Genomic DNA, 24042 nt, shown 5'->3' with positions numbered 1-24042 from the left:
AACTGAAGATGGAAGGTCCCCTCCTGCTCCCTTGGCCCCATGCCCCAAAGCTTTGCTGTATGAGCGGCCATCAGAGGCCAAATGCCAGCCCAGGCTGGGGACCCAGTGGTTGGGGTGGCAGCACTGGGGAAGGGGACACCCTTCACCCTCCTCTCCCTCGCTGGGCTGGGGACTGCCCGGCATGTGCTCGCTGTGCATCTCCCATCCTTACAGGGGGGCCTGGAGGTCCTCTTGGGCCATCTTTTCCCGTGTCACCAGGAGGCCCCCGGGCACCTGGGGGTCCTGGCGGACCAGGGGGGCCAGTGGCTCCATCTTGACCTTGATCGCCCTGGAAGAAGTTCACACAGACATGGTGAGATGAAGCAGCGGTGGCAAGCGGTGGCCGCGGGGTGCCTGTGACACATGCACTGCATCCCTGGGCCATCAGCACCCTGGCCTCCGCTGTCCCAGAGGAATTTAATTACAGCTGCCAATTGGGAAGGCTGGGAGCTCAGGGCCGCTTCACGCCCTTTGGGTCTGGTTCCTTAACCAGGTTTTTGCTCAATGCCTTCCAACGAGGTTTTATCTCATTAAGCCCTTGCCCAGCGATTGTCTGCATGGAAACCACCAATTCGACAGCACCCAGAAATAACCCAGGCCCAACAACATGCTGGCATGGAGCATGCACACACTTCCATCGCTTAGTGAACCACACCAAAAAACCCACAAAAAAAAAAAAAGTAGTGCTTAGTAGTATCCTTTAAATACAGCCAAGGTCATATATCAACATCCAGCGTAGCTCGCACCTGGCATTGCTTGGATGCAAAGAAAAAAGTGGCAGCTGTATCTCCGTGTGATTGTGAAGGTTCGGTAGGTGCCCGCTCCGGAGGGGAGCACCCCACGGGGCTTCGCCGCCCGGTTACCAACTCCTGACCCACCGCCGGCTGCCGCAGCCCAGCCCCGGGGCTGTGGCCGGGCTCATCCATGCGGCTGCACAATGGAACGCCTCACGGAAAGGCCGCCTCGTAAATCTTTTAGCAGCATCTGGAAGGGTTACCACCGAGGCAGAATGAGGACTGTGTTTAATATGTGGTCCACCCTCAAATCAGGGACAAGTGTGGGATTTTTCAGAAGTCCTTAAGTGACTTAGCAGCACAAATCCCACGGCCTTTCAACAAGATCTGTGCTCCTAAATCACTTGCATAGTTTAAAAAAAAAAAAAAATCCTATTGCAAATGCTGAACACGGCATCCAATTATGTCAAGTCAAGAGTCTCCCACTGAATTTTGCCTAATTAAAATGTCACGTTTAGAGTACAAGGATTTAGACAACTCCAGTTTTAATGCATTTTATTTTACAATGCCAGCACTGTTCATATGAACATTTATAGGACTTTGCTGCTTGATTCCCAGTTCTCACAAAGGACCAAATGCTCAAACCCATCACTTTTATGTCTCTCTGCTTTGACAAAACGCCCCCTAAATTCCAATGGGGTTTCACTCAAGCGTGCTCCCAACAAGCACCGCTGAATCATAGCCACAGTAGTGACGATTTAAAATAGCCATAGTGCACTTTCAGCCAGAAAGAAGAAACAAAAGCAACTCAAAGAATCACAGCAAACCAGTGGCAGCAGATCCGATACGTCTACCTTGAGCACTCGCCGGCTAAAGACAAGCTGATCGTTAGCCAGAAATCCGTGATTGAGCCGGGGAAAAACCATCTAGTCAGGTGAAGTGGGAAGCAGAGGAAGAAAGAGCAAGAATTTAAGATGAAAGCACAGCAGAAGAATGAGTTTTAAAGGCTGTAACAATATATAACAATTTTTCTTCAATAACTAATTGATGCATGAGGAGGAAATAATCTAGGTAGCCAACAGTGGTTGTTTTAACATTCTGGATACACTGGAGCTTGGGAAGCAGTAAACAGACGCAGGGAAACAAGTATCTTTTCATTAGTTTACTGCACAATAGGACATTCAAAACAGCTGGGGTACAGAGGATTCCCCTACTGCAGGGCTTTCTGCAGAATAAAGAGCATTATTCCAGTAAACCCCACAGGGGATATATCCCAGCATTTCTCCTGAGACCAAGTATTATATTTTTTTCAGAGACTAAAATGAATACTGATGTATTCCCCAGCCTGCAAAATGCAGATAAGTCTCTCAGATTTATACGATGCAAAAACAATGTATTCGGACCATGTCAGTAGTCACTGCTATTGTCTTTTAGCCTTTCCACTTATCTATCTAGGGAGAAGCAGTAAGACATTTCCTTTCTCAGGACACTGCTTGTGTCTCCCTTTTCCCCGTCCATCCCTGCACACGTCTGTAGGAGGACCAAAGGGATGGAGCAAAGCCATGAGAAGCCCCGTGGGAACACACAGCGCATCCTCCATGAGGATTTTGGAAGGTTTCTAAGGAACAAACCTCTTGTCCAAATTGCCCAGGGAGCTTTTAAACCTTTCACTCAAATAACAGATAACCCCAAAACTCAATTTTGGGGTAAAGATTGCATAGGCAAGCCCACCTCCTGCCCAGCCTCCCAGGACAGGCTTAGCAGCAAGTGTGCACAGGTACATCGAGCACAGCCGTTTTAACACAGTCATCTCAGAAAGGGAGGGGAAAGGCAAAGTCAGATAGAAAAAAAACTAATCAACCCTAGAAAATAAACCCCTCCCCCAAGAATTTCCTTCAAGCTGTAGAGAGAGGCTTTAGCTCAGCCCTCACTTAAATACAGCCATTTTGGGGAGGAACAATGCTGAAATCCTGAGATTTTCAAAAACCAAGATGATGTCACATCGAAATGAATGGGGACACAGAGCCCTTGTGCTCGGCCAGGCCCTCCAGATACTACAGAAACCACCAGAAAGGCTTTACTGCGAGCAAAGGGTTTTGTGGTAGACCCAAAGGACCTAGTTTTATGGCTTCGTATGTGCATGAAGTTACACAAGAGCATTAAGTGGGATTTTCAGAAGAGCCCAAGGAGCAAGACAGGAACTGAAATGTTTTTCTTATCCCTCAGGTTGCTGAGCACCATCCAAGTAAACACCTCCCAAGCCCAGCCCTATCTGTTTCCATGTGAAATGACAATTTGCATTTGCTCCGAGGCCAAACACACCATATCCCACCAAATCCAGCAATCGCACACTGAATTTTAAACAAACCCTGTTACAGATGGGCCCACGAAAGGTGAACAGCCCTGAGGGGTACTAAATACAGAGACACCATCTCTGGCCCGAGAAACATCCAGGCTGTGGATAACCAGGCTCCAGGAGAGCAGTTAAGTGTGTTGGAGTTACACGTTCCTGCTCCATGTTTACACTCTCCCGATTCATCTGGTCACGGGACACTGGGCTAACCGGCCTCTGAGTCTGACCCTGTGCGGCAACGGAGTCTTAAAGCACAGAAACCTTGAACACGGGCAATTTCCAGCTTTAGAGTACTCGATTTAGCCCTTTCAACATAATGTTCCAAAATAAGAAAGAAAGTAAAAGTAAAGTAAAGTAAACTACCCATACATCTCTCTGTTGACTATGAGCTCTGCAGGACAATTTCCGCGCTGAGCTTTTATCTGCGACGTGAGCTTGGCAAGCACTTATCTTCTTGCAAAAAGTAAGAGAGAAAAAAAGCTACTTTTTTTTATCTGCAGCCTAAACTCCAGCCTGTAGCTATAGAGCCAGTTCAGCCACGTGGCCGGCCAGCGTTTAGCCCCACAGCAGCTCAGGATGCAGGTGCAGACGCTACTGGTGCCACCTCCATCGGCGCTGGCCGTCGAGCGTGGGCCGCTGGAGATAAGAGCATTTCTCTCACAAGTTGAAGCCCCTTTTCTCCCTCTCGAGAGCAAACCTGGTGCTGCTGCCCCAGGCGCTGTGCATCCGCTAGCCCAGATGTACAAAAATTCATCAATCCCATCATCTGTCTAAACAGCTGAACTATCAGAACAAGATCATCCCAGTGCCGGCTCAGGGAGCAAGTCTGGCTTATAAAAACAATCCTTTTGAGAGGCGTAGCAATACGTTTGATTTTAAGAGAGAAATACAAGCACAAGTATCAGGGCACAGCAGTCCCATCTTTGGCAGCATCCTGCTTCGACTCTCTCTTTCCTCCCCAGAGCAGAGGGAATCTGTTCTTGGCTTCTCCCCGTAAATACACTTATGTGCATTTTGTCAGTATATTTGAGTATGTTTATTCTCCATCCTGGTTAGGTGAGGCTGCGCAACAGCCTCCCTGATGCCGTTTGCAAGCATTAGCTTCAGTGCCTAAGACAACCGGACGGGAACTCCTTCCTCAGCTCTCCAAAATCACCCTCCAGCATCTGTGTTAGGCACGCTCACATGTGCAATAATCTCTTTATTTTTTTTTGTCCACGCTGGCGGCAGGTGTTTACTGGAGACAGAAGGAGAAGCAGCGCAGACATGAACATACTCAGTAGCTAATCCCTCACTGCCTTCATCTCACTTCCACTGCAGACAGTCCCTCCAAAGCCGCTCCAAGCGTTATTCTCTTTTAATCTGTCACTCCTAATGATAATATTTTTGTGTTCACTGACACATGCTATCCCCACTCTGCTGCCCATAGACATGCACATTTATGAGGGAGGCGGCACTGGGTACATTCCTAGTTATTTAACCTCCCATCAATGCGATGACTTGCTGCGACACCTTTCAAAATCAGCTAAACAAAGCCATGACTGAAACTTGAGGAAGAAGGTAGATTAAATTAATAAATAAAATCTGGGCCAGATGGTATTAAGAAGTTTCATATCCAATCCACAACCCTGAGTGTCTGGAGACATAAAGTAAGATATTTTCAAAGCCAGGCACCAGTTGTTAGACCTACTTGTGGCATGGCTCTGCCAGGCTTGTTTCTCTCCCTTTCCGCCCCAAATTGTTTGTGAGCCTTTTTCTTACTCTTGTGTGAAAAGACATAAATAAATAGAAAAGTAAAGCAAAATCTGGACAAATGCAGGTCAGGAGAAAAAAAAAGCACATATTTTTATCGGAAGATTAAATCACAGGACAAGCATTACCTTGGGAGCTGGCACCCGCCCCTGCGAGTCCAGACAGAGCCTGTCCCCAGAGCATCTCCCGCAGCACAAACAGCAGCCGCGGCAGGAGGTGGGCTCCCGCATTATCCGGCAGCACAGACCACAGGCGCTTTGGAGCCTGAGCATCTCCTCCAGCATCACCTGGGTCGCCAGCCCCAAAGTCATCCACAGCCCCAGCCAAGGAGTGAACACTCACGCCGCCGGCACAGCCCACAGGCGCTTTGGAGCCTGAGCATCTCCTCCAGCATCACCTGGGTCGCCAGCCCCGAAGTCACCCCCAGCCCCAGCCAAGGAGTGAAAACTCACGCCCGTGTGCCGCTGAATCACCTCTTAAAGCCTTTTCCGAGTACGTGGGTAGGCACTTAGACAAGGTTGAGAACTTACGCCGAGCCCCTCCTTAGCCACGCAGGGCATAAATCTATTGGAGAAATTTTAGGGGCTCTTGAAGCCCGAGGATGCCGTTCCCAAAGGCACCCAAGGCGGTTGGGAGCTGCTTCAGAAAATGACACCAACTTCAAAAAGTGACTTAACAGCCTCTGGGGGAAAAAAGAAAAACTACTCTGAGGCATCTCTGCCTGACGTTAACCACTGAGGTCCTGGCTATGTTTCCAGCAACCGCATCTAAACCTGCCAGCCGACTCCTGGGTGCCAGCTCCGAATCTGGCCTCTGCGCGGGGCCCGTACGCCAGCATCCCAGCACACCCCCGCCGCGGGGTTTCCAGCAGGTGCCCGTAACCCACAGCCAACCGCATCTCCGTTACTGCGACGGAGCCCACCTCGGACATACCACAGACCTCGTGGTGAGCCCTCCTGTCTCATCCCCGACATGGGAGACTTCGTGTTACCGCTGCCATCGCCAAAACAGTTTTCCTTCATCATACAGCTACTTTAAACCCTTTATTTTCAGTCAAAGGCAGCCTGTGCTCCCATGCGGGTAGCTCAGCAAGAGAGGAGGGACTTTCCATCCTGCACAACACCGTGCTGGGCCTTTCCTTGGGACACCAGGTCTTGCCACCGCATACCGGTGCTCTAATGCCAACAAATAAGGAGCACAGCTTCAAGAGAAACATGGAGTCTGTCTCTGACACTAGAAGAGGGAATCGGGGATAGAAAAGCCCAGTAAAAGTGAAACCCTTCATGAGGTACCTCAAGGTCTTCAACTCTTGTTTCCCCATGGTCAAAGTTAGGAAAACCACTGCCACAAAGAGCTCCAATAGCAAAATTAAATGTTTCCAGAACTGTTACCATACCTCAGCTTGCAGCGACAAAGCTGCACAAAGCCTTGTTTTGTGCGGTGACCAAGCCCAACCAGATTTTACAATAAATCAACGTGCCGTGTCACTACTTACCCTTGGGCCGATGTCCCCTGCTTCACCCTGCGTGTCAGGCAAAATAGCAAGGGTCAGCTACTAGAGTTCAAATTTCAATCACGAAGGACCGAGCGCAGGGTCAGCTGGACGCGGGAACAGCACACAAGGGAAGTGGCAAGAGTTCTATTGCTTAACGTATTCAAAACCAGTGAGATGAAGAGTTCGAGACAACACAATAGGGAAAGATTCTGCCCTGGCAGGCGATGAAACAGATAATAAATCAGAAATAGCAGATCGTTACCAACTCTGAGGCTCCCCCCTAGCAACTGCTTATGTCCTACACATGCGAGGATTAACATCACTTTCAGTACAGTAATTACCTTCTTTGGCTGCTCTAATTTCATGGGAGGATGTCATGCAAACACAGAGCGTTGGAGCCCACAGCCTTGCTCTTGGAGGAAAGCAAGAGGAGAGTTGTATGCCACTCTCCTAACCCTTAAGGGGTTATCAAGAACCCTGCAGCATGGATGAGCTTTAAGGCCATACTTATTCTTCCTACATCGTTGCAAATTCTTTCTGCCCTCCCCTTCCCAGGGCTCCCCCAAAAGCAACCCGAGAACCTGCTGCCACGGCTCCATGCCCCAACAAAACCCAGCGGTAACGCCATGCTGGCGTATTGGGGTAACCTGAGCTGAGAGGATTACAGCAGGAGGAGAACATACACCTGCTTCCCCAAAAGCCACACGTTAATGCAGTCTTTACCTTTTCCCCTTTTGGTCCTGGAGGTCCCTGGAAATACATAAGAAGAATCCGAGTTAAGAAACGGCAGAGTCATCAATGCACATAACATCAAAACCAAGGAGACTGCATTCCTCAATTCACGAACCTGAGCCACGTTCACTATTATTTTAAGTTATACCTGCTTTTATTTTAAGTTATACAGTACTTCACACGAGCAGCATGCTACTGAGAAGCACCGATGAGGTCCTGCCTGCTCCTGCCGGGACAGAGGACCGGAGAAGGACCGGGGCAGGGCAGGCAGCGTGACAGCTGCTCGCAAACACGTGACTAAATAGATGCATGAGATTTCTTGAAGTATTAAATCACTTCTAGAAAAACACATGCTCAGCATATCATTACAACAATTACACATCTGTTTGAAATAAACAAGGAGGATGGGCTGCTTTCTTTGGCCTATTCGCTGAAGACATAAGTCATCTTCCCTCTAAGCAGCTTTCTGTAAGGCAGGCAGGCAGAGACACGCTGCAGCCCCAAAGAGAAGCCGCAGAGCCACGCTTTGATGTGCCTGCTCTGCAACCTCCTTCCAGCACAGAAAAATACTGAATCTTGGGGTTCAGCCCAATTCACGGGGTTTGCTGAAGCGGGACCCAGTGGGATGCAGTGGGGGAAGGTCAGCAGAGAGGCCGACAGCGGCAGCATCTGCATCCCCACGCAGCATCCCTCCTGCTGTTAATTTGGCTCTAAGCAAAGCTGCTGGCCCCTTGCCTTCATGGAAGAGATCATGAACAGTCTGGTTTGAGTTTGGCCGTTTGATAAGTTTGCTTTTTCGTTGAGATTTTCCCTGCCTCTCACCCAGAGGTCTCGCTCCTGCCCAGTGCACACGCACAACTCGCAGCTGTTTGCGTGCCAAGGGCAGTGGGCGCAGGAGCGTGCTGCTGGGGATTGCGCTGCTTTTCCATCATGGGGTTTTGCTAATTCAAAGCCAAGCCCTGAACACAGCGGTGTGAGCCGGCCTTCCAGTTGCTTGGGATTTTTTTCTTTTCTAATGCGTTATTTCTAGATTTCTTTTCATTCGCATTTGCCATCTTCAGCAGTAGGATAAAAACCAGCCACAGCAACGTACAGCTATAATAAAATACTCCCTGACTGGCTAGAAATAAGTCTTTGGAGTCACTTCGTGATTGCAAAGACCGAATGACTTCTGCCCACTTTGAAAATCACAGTTGCTTTAGGACCAGAGCTTGAAAAGATTTCAGATGGTGCCCTCTAGTGAACGTGGTGGAATAGAGTGGGATTTGGACACAAAATACAGAGCTGTGACCTCCTGTAGCAACCATCCAGCCGAAGGAATCAGAGCTGGCTAGTGTTCAGCTAGCATAAAAATAAAAAAGTCTATGTTTCTGTAAAATAAGTAAGAAAAGAGCGGAGCACCTGAGTATCCAAAGAGCTTCCAAGCAAAAATGAAGTCAAGCAAACAGCTCATAAAATGAAGTCCAGGCTGTTCCACAAAGTATTGCATGGACACTGGGCACTCTCAAGGACTTCCCACCTGGGCTCCTTTGGAGGCAAAGGAACCCCGTTTGGGAACAATTGTTTTTACAATACCGCTTCGTAGTGCCAGGAGCATGCAACCAAGATTACTGACGCTGCTTCTTTCAAGGTGCTACTGGAGTTTATTTCCCAAATTTGGTCTGCAGCCCAGCTGCAAAGTCTCCACTAGCTGAGCTGGCACAGGAGGGGGAGAAGCAGCCAGGATGAGCTGACAGGTAAAGCAAAGCTCACCTCTATCTGTGCCGGCCAGCTCTGGCTCAGAGTTTAAACTTGCGTGTGTTACAGACCACAGAATATTTTTTCTAAATACCATTTTGCCTCCTGAACAGTTATATATGTAGTAATAGATAAGTAATATTTGAGATTCAGAGTTTGAGATTCCGAGCGGCGTGAATAAAGACATGTTACATTTGGCACTTGGTGCTACTTACTGGTTTGCCATCCAAACCAAGAGGCCCCTGAAAAGGGAAGGAAAAGACGGTATTATTAAAAAAGAAGTGATAATAATAAAAAAATCAATTTACAAACATAGCAATATCATTCATGCTCTGAACGAGGCTCTACTTACTTATAGTACAATCTTTGGCTATGTTACTTATATACCTAAATCCTTCATCCATGCAATCCAGCAGGAAGGTTTCACAGAAGTACAGTAAGAGGCGTCAAACAATTTGCAGAGTATAAAGAAGCGTGAGAGGAAGCGACAGGATTAGTGACAGGGACAGGGTGACACTGCTCTGGCACAGCGCTCGGGACTCCCTGAGGTTTTTAAAGACTCTAAAAGAGCAGCAGTAAAACACGCTTGCTTTGGTTAAACTGAGCAGGTCCCGGGAGCGATTCACATCTACCTCAGACCTGAACCATTTGTTTTATCAAAAGGACTCACTGAAACTCTACCGTTTTACCCAAGATGTGGGGACCAGCCATCACCTTCAGTCCACAATGGTGAATCTCACTGATGGGAAGGGTTGTCTTGCTATAGAGAAAGGAAGGGTGCATCTGCCTCGTGGGCTGGTACCTATGCGCTTTGCTCATCTGCAGTGATACAAAGCTGGAAACGCGCTTGTATTTGCAGGACCAAGCACTTGGTCACCCCAGTTCTTCCCCAGGTCTCCCCTTTCTAGGGTTGCTGCAGGAGTGCATGGTAAATCGACGTGATAAATGGTTATTTCCCCATCGTTTCTGGCATGCAGCCCTTAATTAGCATGAAGCCACTGAACGTATTGGGCCGTAGGAAACCTTGCTTTTGAGAAAGGATGCACGTGGGGAGGGGAAGCACAGATGCTCTAAGGCCCACGGACAAAGCCAAAGCTGCCCCTGCTGTCAGCTGGAGCTGGCACACAGGCACTTGGGGATGAAGGGAAGCAGTTCAAAACTCAACAGTTACGGTAAATCCCCAGAAGAACTGCATTTCCACCCATCCACGACCTGCCGCCTGAGAACTTAAAACCTTTCCTCATTTCAACCCAAAGAAGTCTCAGCCCTGCAAACTGTTCCTGAAGAGACACGGCACGATGGCTGCAAGTCAGCAAAGCCCTCGGACACCTGCTTCCACCCCCAGATTTCCAACACGCGCTGACGTGCTTCGCTGGGTGAGGATCCACTCCGGAGGGAGCTGCGGACTGTGCCGAACAGCGGGCACTACGTCCCTGCCCCGTCCCCGCGGCAAAGCCTGACCCAGCGCCGCAGGATGGCTGGCAGCTCCTGTGGTCTCAAACACAACCCGGCCTTGCTCTCCTCACTGCTTACTGCAAATGCAAGGGCTACGCTTGCAAAATGGTACCTTGGGATCATCACCCGCTCCCTCCTATGTCTGCCCCGCACGGCCACACGTGTACGGCACACGCGCATCCTCCTGGCTCCTTCTGCAGACGTGCTGGGCTGAAACCTCTTCCCGCATTACAGCCCTGTAAACCTGGAGGACCTACCGAAGCAAATGTAGTTTGGACTATTGTATAACGCAACGACAAAGCATCCAAGTTTCCTGTATTTCTTAGGGAACCGATTAGGGTGAACTTTTTTTAATTCAGCTTAAATCCGTGATGGTGAAATTGAGCGAAAGACAGAAAGGTGTGTAAGAGAAGCCCAATGGCTGCATTAAAAATAGCATCCTTCCAGCTCACAGCTCTGGCCATCAATAAGGAATAAATCAGTCTGCAGCGGCTGTGGTGACCGGGCTTGGAATATGAAACCGTGGAAGAAGAGGTAAATCCAGGTGGCTGAATCCTGGGCAGGGCATCGGTACCTGTTATAAAGACTAGGGGACCTGTACAAGAGATGTTCACCTGAAAATAGATGGGGATTTCTTTACACACACGATTTCTGAAGTGACCAAACATAGATTATACTGTTCACATGATGTATATCGTCTCTCGTAAGGAACTACCAGTACACAACTGCTACATAGCAATAATGAAAAATATAAATGAATGCAGTTGTGTCCGTTAATGCAAAGGCTTGCAGGTCACAACCAAACTACTACTTCTTCCCCTAACACCCTCTGTATACTTTATCTCACCTCGGTTCCTTACATTGTAACACCCGAGAAAGGCGTCAGGTCCACAGAGCATCTTTCATGAAACTATGATTGTTTGAGATGGTTCACCTGAAGCTCCCGATGCAGCTCTCCGACCTCCAGAGGACAAGATGTGGGACCTGAGCAGAGACCTTGCAGCACATTCAACTTCTCAAAGGAGCAGAAGTCCCAGAGATTTTTTTTTTTTTTTAAATTTACAATACCAATTCATCAGCTTTTAGCTATTCTTGTATCAGTCCACAAAGGGACATCCAGAAGGAAAAACAATGGCCTATTCAAAGGATGTTTGTTTGAGGGAAAGCATTTAATGCTTGAGAAAAACAATATCCATCAAGCTTTCAAAGGGGCTTTCGGCCAGCCGCGCTGCTGAATGGACAAGACTAACTCAGACTTTTAAATGTTTTGTTAGTCTGGGCTGGAGATTTAATTGACTCTGCTCTACCTGCGCAGCCAAACGTCTGCGTGAGCAAAGCAGGGTTTCCAAGAGCAGCCAGAGGATTGCATGTGTAAAGTAGGAGAGAGCATCTGAAATCTGGGCTTGCTTACTCGATTGCCTGCAACTTTCAGGAGCACCCATGTGTTGAGGTCATTATTGTCTTTTATTTGAATTCTGCTCCATGTCTTTTTAATTAAAGATGAAGGAATCTTTAGTTTATTTGATAACTAAGGAACAGGAAAACAAGAAGTAACCCCCTATTCCCCCAGTCAAAAACCACCTCTATAGAAGTCTTGATTTTGGGGGGACAAAAATCACTTCCACTTAAACGACCAGCACAACTAAGTGTAAGAAAAAGGTGAGTTTTCTGGACACCCCACTACAGGGCCCAAGTAAGAGAAAGCATCGCAGTGGCTTCATGCTGTGCTTTTTGCCCAGGGGTAAATTTCACTCATGCCTTCGCCCACTCTCAATTACAAGCCTTTCACTCCAAATCACACACAGAGTGATGGCACTTTACATAATTAAATGCTCACTACATCAAGAGGGGATGAACTTTCTGCCTAGGACAAACCTGATGCTTTAAGACAAGGTAGAGAGAAAATTCAATCAACTTCCCCCAAAACATGGTTCTGACCAAAACCATCACTGCACCGGCCAAGCGGGACGAAACCCATTGATCCCAGGGTGCTTCGAGGAAGACAACACTGATGTGGTCCCAGCTGACAGCGTTCAGTGGATGTCAGAGCCCACTTCCAGCTGTAATCAACTCAGATCTCATTTGCTGACCATGCACCAGTAAGGACCGCCTGCGTCCAGTGCCAGGCCAACGCGGCTCTGCGGGGCAACCTCCACGTTTGAAGAGAAAAGACGAAACATTGCTGTCAGTTTGAAAAAGAAAATATGTCCAGACCCTCTGGCTGGAGCCCTCAGGTTGCCAGGGCAGGAGAGGCTGGCAACACCGAGCAGGGGTGAGCGGTAATTGCAATTACTCGCCTTGGTTTTACGCCTCACAAATGTAGCGTAACGTAACGTAAGCACACGGTGCTCCTGCGGGCGTAATGACCCAAACCATGGTGCATCCCCACCGCCATCACCTGGGTGAGGACATTATTTATATAATGATATATATTTTATGGTGTACATTAATGATATATATTTATACAGTGATGCTGAGAATGCAGACACAAGTCAGATCAGACGTTGGTGCTTGAGCAGAGCTTGTTACTACATCATGCACTCTTGCTGAATGCCTTGGTTTGGCCATGCAACATTTCAGCTTCAGAGGAAGGGGCTACATTCAGATAAGTTTTAAAACAAATTCCGATATTTTTTTTTGTTTCACAGTAGAAGCTCAAAAGTCTTGGGATGTAGTACCAAAATGTCACCTCTCATTGCAAAAGTGAGATTCACCCAACGCTGAGAGCAGCTGAAGGCTTGGGAACAGTTTTAGGTTCACCAAAGTGGGAAGACAGGGAGCTTGCAAGCTTCGATTCACATGCAAAAGCTCTTCCAATAATTAATAAGCATTTCCCCCGTACATCCCTTACCCCTGCTCGCTGCAAGCCTAGGTGCCAGCCTGGCTAACTGGCCCTCTGCCTTCCTCCTCTGGTGCCATTACTGCTGCCGGCACGGATGTACTTGCTCTATCAGGGTTACAGGAATTTTAAGGGGGGAAAATATCTAGCGAAAACAAAGCCAGAGGAGGACAATCGTTCTGAGTTGGGAAATCTTCTCTCGTGGTTATTTTTAATGTTTCCTGCTCTGCTAAAAATTAGCACAGGGTTCGGAAGGAACCCTGCAGTAAAATTCTAACAAATTCAAAGGGCTGCCTTCAATCTCTGTCTCTGTGGTTTCGAAAAATGGTAAAATCTTACATTTAAAAAAGAAGAAAGTGTCAGAACAAAGGAGCACGACAATATTTTAGTATCCCTGCAAAGGCCCTGGGTCATTAGGTGGCGTGGTTTGCAGCGCAGCCAGGGAGCAGGGACCATCCTCTCCTATAGGCTACGCTGTAAATCTTCGCAAGCGGGACCGTGTCTGCTGGCGATGCAGTTCCTCAGCACATTTTTGTATGAGAAGAAAGCTCTGGCAGAAGCTGTGGCCGAGCATGCCCTGCCAGACCCGTCACAAGGAAAGTGGAGAAAGGCAGCCAGGTCGCTGTGGCTCCTCCGAGCTTCCCAGCTGAAGGAAAAGAGGAGAAGGACTAAGAAATGAAATGTGAGTCTTCTAAATAGCAGCTGAGAACCACTGGTGCTAACTGTCAATGAATTGAGTACAAGAAGTGCTCTGGGATGTCACCTCGTCCTTGTCCCCAATTGCTGCTACCCCCTCCTTCCCTAAAGTCCTCAGTGCAGAAGGACCAGAAGCCCTTATAAAAAAGCAAGTTTCTACTCCATCCAATACCACCTCTGCTACAATAATCATTTGACCTTCCAAATAACAGCATTTAAGTATCTGTGAAGAGATAGACTATGTATGAAATTGGTCATACGAGGAATTATCCTGTGCCCACACCGACTGCAACGGCTGTGAGCCTAGACAAGTCCTTGGTTGAAGGTTCCTCCTGCATCTGCCCTGACCTCTGGGGTCCCCAGTATGAGACCTTGAAATCGCGTCAGCCTGCGGCACGACACAGCATTGGAAACGTTCCTACCAGGAGCTGCTGTATTTAAGCATTAAGATCATTAAAATCATGATAGCTTCATGTTTAACTATATATAGCGTGGATGGTCTCACTGGAATGGGATGGGATTGCTGCACAGGGGAACAGCCCCGCACTTAAAAATAAATAAATAAAAAATTTTCAGCATGAACATAATTATTAACAATCCTTCGCTAATAATTTTCTCTGTTTCTTTGTCTGAAAAAAGCTATTTCAGTATTGTCCCAACTCAAATTCCCCTTTGGTCCATGACTGCATGCAAACCCAAAAACTACCTTTTCATTACTAGGTGATAGCTTTTTCTTCATTTTTAAAAAGCAAACAGCATCTGCAGTTCTCTTATAAGCACAAAACAGCGATGTTGATGAGGCGTGATTTTTTTAATGTTTGTAAGACTAATTGTTTTAATTTGGAAAATAATTTACACTTGTTATTCTACACATCAGTGTATTTGTTTAAAAAATGGAAGCAAAGAATATTTGAAATGAGGAAAGCTTAACTAGCTTGGCTGCCCCACAAGGGATACAGGTCTTTTAAACATATTTTCTGGGTAAATCGATAAAATGCCGGGGGTTTTTTTCTTATTATTTTCAAAACCACTAAAAAGTGCAGCTCTCCAAAGCAAGTCCTGATAAATACCCTGTTGCCAGATTTAACAAGGAAACCATTTACACATGACATTCACTGAGGTCCCAGTTTTGCATGAGTTACGCTTTAAATACATCCAACCTTTGTGATTTAGCTAATACCTTTTTGCAAACACAAGCACTTCTGGCAGGGCAGGTCCCCCCAGGCCGTGGTGGCAGGTTGCCTGGGGGCTGCTCTAACCTCCCCAGGGCTGCTGCCATCCCCAAAATCAGTCTTGATGGCACCTGCATCCTAACTGAGGCCGACAGCGAGGCACCGAGACCACAGCTTTCTGCACACAAGCATCAGCTGATTTATAGTCTTCTCCAAGAGGGCGGCAAGATGTCACAGAAGTAAAAGATAAGCCAGACGCAGATATTTATTTAGCCATTAAGTTGTATTCCTGGATCAAAAACTACTTTAAATGTCAGGCTTCACTAGCACATTTATCATGAGAGCAGCAGGTAAGAGAAATTACTATTACCAGTGGCAGCTCCCATTTGGGACAGCTCTGGATTTAAAGCACAGCAGGAAGGACTTGTGTAACAAAAGACGTCGCACAGCGTTTTCATTCGACTTCCCTCGATAGACCAAACCCTACACGTGGTATAGCACAAGATGCAAGAGGACTCTGAAACCCAGGCACGGCCACTTCTGCCTATACATGTGTATTACCCCATGTCTGGAGACAGCTGGGTGCACAAAATTTTGGGGCACAATTCACTGCCACTGAGTTTTTGAGAGTTTAATGGGAAACCATCTTCTGGTTTGGTTCTCTCCCTCCTCTCTTGCATTTGCTGCCGCCGTCCTGCATGGCCTCAGAGCCAGGCTCTCCTTCTTCAGCTAAAAAACGCTATTTCATTTCACCGGGGAAGGCAATTAGGCATTTCCTAAAATCCATCTCTCTGCAAACCACAGCCCTGCATGTAACATCTGACCCCAGTCTTTGGGGGGATCCCAATGGGGCTGCTCCAGGCAGTGGGGCGAGTTGATCCCCCCTTGCCCGCAGAGCCCCCACAGCTGCAGCAGCTCTCACCCCTCTCCCAAATTTCTTTCCCAAAAGGCCACCTGAGCGCAGCCCAGGCATTGCCCACAGCATCTGGTGGGGCTCAGCATCGCCAAACCCCCAAAAGCTCCTCTGAAACCTTTCTTGGGGTGGAACCGCGTCCCACAGCCCGAGCTGACAGCAATAAATCCCCCAACAGAGGTGTCAGGCAAACGATGCAGAGCAGCAGCCTGATAAGGGCCAAGCGTGTGTTAACAAACCAACCAAAAAAACGCAAATCTGTGCTCTATTACAAAAAAAAAAAAATATCTGTCTTCAGACTGCTGGGCGGCCTCTGCCCATTCTTTGATGGAAACGGAGCAGAAAGGAGCAGTAATTTGCTAAAAACTTCACCCATAATGCAAACCAGACTGCGGGGCTCTGCAAGGGAGCAGCTACCTCGGCGGTTGGGGTGTTGGGTGCAGGGCATCCAGTGGCTGCGCACAGACAGCCTCTGTGACAGGAGCCCAGCACGGGGCACAAATAATTGTAAGGGTTTCTGAAATCCTTGGGAAACCAAACCAAAACAAAAAAATCCGAAAAAAAAACCCCAAACGCTATCCTGAGAATGTTTTTGGGGCAGCGCCTGGCCCTGCCCACTGTTCAGCCCCTCCTTTGCATCGCCAGCGCGGGCTCACCCGAGCACTTCAGTTCCCAGCTCTCTTCCCGGACATGCCAACCACGTTCATCAGGGCTTCATTGTGGAGATAAGGCACCTTTTCTCCTTTTCCTTAAGCACAAGATGCGCCTCCTTCCATCTGTTCGCAGAGCTCCGTCCTTGTTTTACTGGATGTCTTCTCAAAGATGCTCAAGAAAAAACGCCTGGAAGCAAATGGAACACTGACTGGTCCAAAGGGGCGGAAAGCAAATGCTGAGCTGGAGCTGCACGGGCACCGCTTGGGTTTGCGAGCAAGCTTACTCAGATAAAACACAAAGAAAGGCCACAACAGAGCCGGTTCATTCGCTCCTCCCGATGCAAAGGGAAGAGCAGGAGTCACTGCAGCCAACTGCCTCGATTCCTGGGCCAGCAGCGCTCTGCAAGGAGCGCCCCAGCATGTCTGATCAGTTTATCTGCTGCTCAGCATCAGTTGAGAAGCAAGAGCTCACTCATCTGTGCATCACATTGCACCAGTTTTCTTCCAAAACAACAAAGTGCTTTTATGGAAGAAAGAATCCCCCGACTTCCCCCAAATCTCTGAGGCCTAAATGAGTTCCACGTGTTCTGTGCAACTGCTTGTTTCAAGCATTTGGTGCCCAATTGGGTTTTGGATATTTTTTTGTCTGATGTCCAACTATGAGAGAGGAGACGGCCTCTATGGTGGGGACGCAGTTTTGAAGTTGGCAAGCAATTGTTTTGGAGGAATATCGACCTTTCAAGCGAACACTTCAGCCTCTTACTGCCTTTGTATTCTTCCCCCACCAGTGCCATCCCTGGTTGACAGCTGCTGTTTGGATTACCTCTCTTCTGTGGTTAATGAGCAAACTTCTTGGTTTTTCTCAGTTTCCCTCTGCCTACAAGCCAAGCCTCGGTACCATGCGGCTGCACCCAAATGCACTGGAAACCAAGATGCAGATGCACCAGCTGCACTTGCACTCAAAGCAGGGAACCAGAGGAAAAGCAGCACGAGAAGCCAGAAACCAAAGCCCTGCTTCAACCAGGCGTTGGGTGGTGAAGGACCTTTTTCACCATCCATCCTCATCACCAAGCCTCCCCCTGCACGAGCCAGCCTGGGATAAGCCGTGCACGTCCTGTATCAGAAACCTGCCTGTGCAGAGATGTTCTCCTTGCCATTTTCATCAGCACCTTCACCAGGCCCTCTCCTCTCCCTGGCCAGAAACACTGGAAGGGCAGAAGATAAACACATGCATCTGCAATTCCTCTACTGGGTGGGATATAAGACAACTTTTTATTTTCCCCGTGGAAGAATTACCTCTAAATCAAAAGAAAAAATAAACTGCTGCCATGAAGAGCTGGTCTTTACAAAATCATTGTTGTCTCCAGATCAGAGAGCCAGTAAACAGACATAGCAGGAAAATACACTGGATCTGCTTTCCCTGCTTAAAGAGGTTTTCCCCTAGGCAAATAATCATTGCCTAGAGTTGCCACACAACTGATATTAAAATAAAAAAGACTAGAACTACAAAGTTTGCCTTGTAAAATGAGTATTTGTTACTTCTGTCTTTTGGGCTCTTACTGGGAGAAGTACATGTGCAAATTACTTCATTCACAGGAGACGCTCCTTGAAGTCTGAATATTTATGAGTAAAGATACTCAAGAGAACAAACACAGGACCGAACCCTAAATTACAGTTATGACCTAGATGAACCTAGCTAAGAAAACTAAATAGCCAGCTTACCAACAGAAGCCTTCATTTTGGGGATGGATACTGATCACATGACACAGCATATGAAAATATCTAAGTCTAGCGATGCCAGATGTTAAATACAATTTTTTTTTTTTTTTAATTCTGTGCACGCACAACCAAAACACCCATGCGATGTACAGGCACTCCGTGTCTGTGCATGAGCTACCACCCAGGGTCTGGGAAGCATCCGCCTACTGCGAAAAAACAGTAAAAGTCTGAGATCGACACGCTCTTCCCTACAGCCCATGAGATCTGACCACGTAGCGTGGTCTCCCATATCTCACATGGGATTTCTGGCAGCCCTACTGAAGAGTTAAACCACCGTTTGTTGCTCTGGTTTGGGCACAGAGCAATCTCAAGCTACGCACAGCTCCTTCTGCGACTCTCCCAGGCTGCACCCTGAGCGTGCCCAAGCAGGACTTGGGAGATAATTGCATAGATGGAGGCAACTCATCAAGTCATCAGGCAGTCCAATTCCAAGTTACTTCTACGGTTCTCCTGTAAAAGCAGTTTATTATTAGCGTCACATCTAGTTTTATGGTGTTGCCATTTCTAAAACGCCTGGCTAAGTGCATGTCGTGGAGCTTTCTGGTAAACTCCGAGGGACCACAATGGGGCGGAGAAACTGCCACCAGGAACGGGCTTGGGCACGTGTTCCTCATTTCCCACACATCAGCCTGTCTGCATTCGTAATACATTTCTGGGTCACACACAAACAGCTTGCACAGACTTTCCCTTGCTAAGTTATCTACACTACTTGAAACTCTTAACTGCTGAGGGGAGAAAACCCCAAACTCCGTTGGTTATGGCCAAGGTCTAGAGCTGCCACCAAAGCCCCTGTCACACTGCTCCACCGCACTGGGGTCGTGCAAGCCAAGGAACCAACTTCCCTTCTGCATGTGCTCCTCCAACCCCTCTCCCAGACATCAGCTCAGAAAAAACATTTGGCTTCACTTTATGTCTTGAAAATTAATTAAAAACAGAGTTTATCATCCTTACAAGTTCATTTCCGGCTACAGGCATTACAGCTGACTTCAGTGGGTAACTCTGGATTTACAACACTGTAGCCAAAGGAAGATATTAGCTCACTGTGCAGGGCTCCCAAAATAAAGTTTCTGGAGCTAAGCAGCTCAGCATCTTCAACAGCTCCTTAGCGTGAGGTGGACTTTAAATACATGAGAATGGCCTGGACAAGAGTATTTCAATTTTCACTGAGCAATTATTCCCCGAAAGGTGGGCCAGCGTTGAGCAACGCCTATGCTGTGTCTCTCCTTTACCGTAAGTCCATTAATTGATTATATTGGTGTAGTTACCCATCATTAGAAAAGGATGCTACTACTCAATATTGAATTATTTCGAGTAACAAGCTGCGTTACTTCTAAGCAGGCAGAACTTGAAGCCCTTTTCTCCCCGCCTTCCCAAAGAGTTCCCACCGTTAAGAGAGACGGGCAGGACAATGCCCGGGCTTTTTCAGGCAACACGAGTGATTTACAAAATTCAGAAGGCAAACATTATATGCTGGAGGAACGAAATGAATAACACTCTGCTTAGCTAAAAATAGATGCTAATATTCTAAGGAAAATGTATAAAATAGGAGACAACTCTGTTTCATATCATACTTTTTTTCTGCAAAGCCTCTTCCATGCTCTGTTTTTTATTAATGAAGACATGCACATGAAGTAATTCCCCTCATTAATCAACTTCATTCTTTTGGTTTCTTCCCACTTGAAGTGACAACCCTCCTTTCGGGATGTCACGTAGTGGCATAGCAGAGACCTATTTTAGGGAGGGAAGAGTAGCAGAGGCAGATGAAACTCTCAAGAAACAGAGACTTTGGCTTCAAAAGGCCTCTCCGGTAGATGGGAAGAGGGAAGGGAATGGGTTCTGGTGAACCACAAATGCAGCATCTCATTGGAAAAGAGGAGAAATATCATGTAGGAGGACAGCTGAGTAGTCTGAAGGTAAGTATAAAACCATCCCCGCGTGGGGCAGGGGAAGGGACAGGCAGATGAAACTCTCAAGAAACAGAGACTTTGGCTTCAAAAGGCCTCTCCGGTAGATGGGAAGAGGGAAGGGAATGGGTTCTGGTGAACCACAAATGCAGCATCTCATTGGAAAAGAGGAGAAATATCATGTAGGAGGACAGCTGAGTAGTCTGAAGGTAAGTATAAAACCATCCCTGCATGGGGCAGGGGAAGGGATGGTGGCAAGGCTGCTAAAAGCATCACCCAACCGTTGCTTCTCCCCTCCATACATTATTTGACTCCATTAAACAGCTACATAATGGGAAGATCCGCCTCCACTGAAAGGTCAGCTGCAAAGCCTACTCGCAGTTCGGCTCTTCCATCTGCTCCTCATTTTCTCTTTTTTCCTCCTGCCCAGATGCAGCTGCCCGCCCGGCTAACACAAGCAGCCGAAAGCCCCACTGCATCAGCCCTCTGCACAGCCAATCCCTCTGCTCCCCTCCCAGCTTTACAAGGGCAAATGCCCCCCGATACGCTGACGCACTGACAGCCCATCAAGCCGAGGGGAACCACTCCGCAGTGCAGATGCTCCTTGCCTCAGAAAGCACGGCTTGGGACAAGTCCCAAGGGATCCCAGTCCCAGCGCCTGGTTCTTCCCAATCCCATCAAGCCGAGGGGAACCACTCCGCAGCGCAGATGCTCCTTGCCTCAGAAAGCATGGCTTAGGACAAGTCCCAAGGGATCCCGGTCCCAGCGCCTGGTTCTTCCCAACGAGAAACACATTTCCATCGTCGCGGCGGCTGCACATCTGCTTCTCTTCTGCTCCAGCACGCCCTCGTGCAAACCCGAGCTCAAACTCTGGGGGCTGTGCTTTGGTTTGGGGATGGGCCGAGTGGTCTTTTGGCAAAGGCTAAAGGTATCAATGCAAATTTTCCTCGTCAATCTGATCTAAAGGCTGCTGTCATCTCTTCGGAAAAGCTGGCGACGGGAAGCACCAGAGTGAAACAATGCAGTTAAACCAGCAGTGGCTAGTGGCCCTCCTGCAGCAACGCCCTTCATGGCAGTAGGGAGACCTCAGCACGCACTTCGACCTACGCAAAGCCCAGAGCGAGGACAACCGGGGCTCCACCACCATACCCATAGCCACTGGGCAGGTCCTTGAGCAGGGGGTTGCAGACACAGAGATACCACCAGGCAGGGCTAACCAAAGTTAGATCAGGTTGCTCAGGACCTTGTCTAGAAAACTGTCATTTTCTCTCCTGAACCGCTCATTTTGCAGCATTTATTTATCACTGTTTTTTCCTTAGAGACCACTGCATCTCTAATGAATCGATGGACCCCTGTAATCAATCTGTAATTACCAATTATGCTGAGATTTCTGTATAAAGGAATCATTTATCCTATAGTTTACAGTCACCGATGCTGCCGGTTCACCCCAGGTCATCATCCGCTACACACCGACGTGTTACTCCAGCCCACCACCAGCAGCACAAAGAGCCAGAACATCATCATGGTGTCCTGCAAGAAGGACCACACGGATGACAGATGAGAAAAGCGACCTGCCAGTTCTCCTCCACCTTTGAGGTAAAGTGCTCTGCTAGCCCCCCAGACTCTAAAAAGGACTTCCAAGATTAGTGTTTTGGCATCAAAAAGAGTAAAAGCCTCCCCACTCCCTGGTGCCTTCATTTGCGTTCTTGCATGCTCAGGAGGTGCAAGGCAGGCTTTCAGACTAAGCGGATTTGCACCCCAAAACGCAGGACCTTATGATGATCACTGCCACTGTTACTATGTGCAAATTACACAGCCAAGATGAGGAAAAAACAAAAAAATTGCAGGTATTTTGGACACTAAATAGATCTTCTGCCTTTCTCTGCCATTAGCTCTCCAGAGAACACACACGTGCATGACCCGCACTGAAGCCCCTGCAGAACCCGAACCGTATTCAATGTAACGGCTCTTAAATCGGCTCTCGGAGACCCTTCTGTCCCCCAGGAGCCGGTTCTCTCAGCAGCTAAAGCGAGAAGCGCGGTGAATCGCAGGCTTCTGCCTTGTTCACCAGTCACCAGGGTCTGGGTGAGCCCATGGGAGCCACCTCTGCCCGGCCCAGGCTGAATGCAATTTCCACTGTGTGTAACTGGATTACCTACAGGGGAGAGTTTGTGTGTTGCAGTTACAAATCTGGCAGTGCAAGTTTCACCCTTCCAACATCAGCTTTCCTCATCTGTTAGAAAACCCCCAAAATGAATTAGATTATTGGCCTGGGGGTCAAAAACATTTCAAAAGCCTCCCTAGCACTGCAATTAAAAAAGAAACAGAAAATCTCAGAAAGGACAATCTTCAGGCAAGCTCTGAAGCAGCTGATATGGCAAAGGCTTGTGTATGGCAGTGTGAGCTCGTGCCGCACCATGGATATCAAAAAGGCTCTTTTTCCCTTAACCTGCCCCCTGATATCTAAAGTTCACATGAAACTAATTATCTGCACAGTCGTCGTCCTTCTGTCAAATTTGGCTGAAATGGGCCAAGTTCAAAAGTTATTGGGGCAAGCAGAGAGAAGACAGACCCATGCAGCCCTTAGCTCATAGGAACCTACGCTGAAATGCAGGCTGAGGTGTATGCTGTGACCCATGTTCAATGGGATGTCAAAACCAAGTCAAACAAGACCGGAAAAGCAACGAAACCCAACATTCTTCACAGCTGTTATGGTAACGTTAGTAGGATATGCCATAGGCCTAAAAATAGAAACTAAATCATCTCTGGGGTTTAAAAAATAATAATGAACCTACAGAACTTCATAAAGAATGGTTTCTGCCGTAAAGTTTTATTGTAGGGTACAAACCCCTCCCCTTAGGATGTTAACCATCAAAATATTGAAAGCATCTTATAAAAGCTGTTTTCTCTTTGAGCCCCGTCTCCAGAGCTCTGGTTCACTTCATCCCTTTAAAGCTTCCATTGCTTGCAGCTCGGTTATACGCTAGCAGCTCACAAACAAACTCAAAGCACCCCTAGCCACGAGACGCGCGTGTTACCACACCTAGCTCCGACACCAAACACCGTTTAATATCCACTTGCTACTTCTGCATTTGCGCCACATCCACCTCCTGAAACAGCTCGGAGTTTATTTGATCACCCTGAAGGAAACTAAATAATTAAATGGATTTGACTACGCAACTGGATGCAATAAAGCCTGTCCATATGCTTCTGCTGAATAAGGCACTCAGGCTGGCTTTATGTTTAGTTTCCTCCTTCTTCAGGTATACGTATTGCCTTGGAAGTACAATTATGGTCACCTCCTTATTAAATAAAGCTAAGCTAATTCTCGTAGCCACAGCCATGTAGATACAGTAATTCAGCGTTTGCTGGGTTTGGCTCAGCCAGTTTTGCAAAGTCAGGAATAAGACCAGCCGCACAGCTCGCCTGGACTGCAGGTCCTGGGGGGAAGGAGAGAGAAGGAAAAACCTTTCAGTGACATTAATGGCATTTTCCCAGCGCAGATGTGGCGGCAGAGCTGGAGGTCACTGCCGGTCCCCAACACCATTCCGGAGAGCCGGAGCAGCACCAAAATCCCACACTAGGAGCTGGGAGGGGCACGGTGCCGGGGCTGCCCACCGGGACAGGCTGGGGACGATGCTCCATCCTAGGGAAAAGTCGCTATTTCCTCCCAGCGCTTCTGGTTTTCAGAGCTTTGCAACTAAACCACACGCACAAGCTTTGCCAGAATATGACTGACACAGAGCAGAACGGTCAAACCTGCCACGGGGACTGCTAATCCAGAAGCGG

The 24042-nt window shown here is 47.9% G+C and overlaps 1 protein-coding gene across 1 annotated transcript in view; it reads right to left on the bottom strand.

Annotated features, from left to right (window-relative positions):
* COL23A1 (collagen type XXIII alpha 1 chain) overlaps positions 1–24042 on the bottom strand; it is a 205498-nt gene that overhangs the window by 21533 nt on the left and 159923 nt on the right. The window contains exons 5-8 of the mRNA XM_019473849.1: positions 9058–9084; positions 7097–7123; positions 6374–6400; positions 212–328 (exon numbers count right to left, since the gene is read on the bottom strand). Of these exons, the coding sequence (XP_019329394.1) occupies positions 212–328; positions 6374–6400; positions 7097–7123; positions 9058–9084 (198 nt within the window). The remainder of the gene's footprint in view (positions 1–211; positions 329–6373; positions 6401–7096; positions 7124–9057; positions 9085–24042) is intronic.

The sequence above is a fragment of the Aptenodytes forsteri genome, unplaced genomic scaffold, assembly GCF_000699145.1.
Source record: "Aptenodytes forsteri isolate BGI_AS27 unplaced genomic scaffold, ASM69914v1 Scaffold54, whole genome shotgun sequence".
Taxonomy (NCBI): Eukaryota; Metazoa; Chordata; class Aves; order Sphenisciformes; family Spheniscidae; genus Aptenodytes; species Aptenodytes forsteri.
This window is presented reverse-complemented; position numbering and strand designations above follow the sequence as displayed.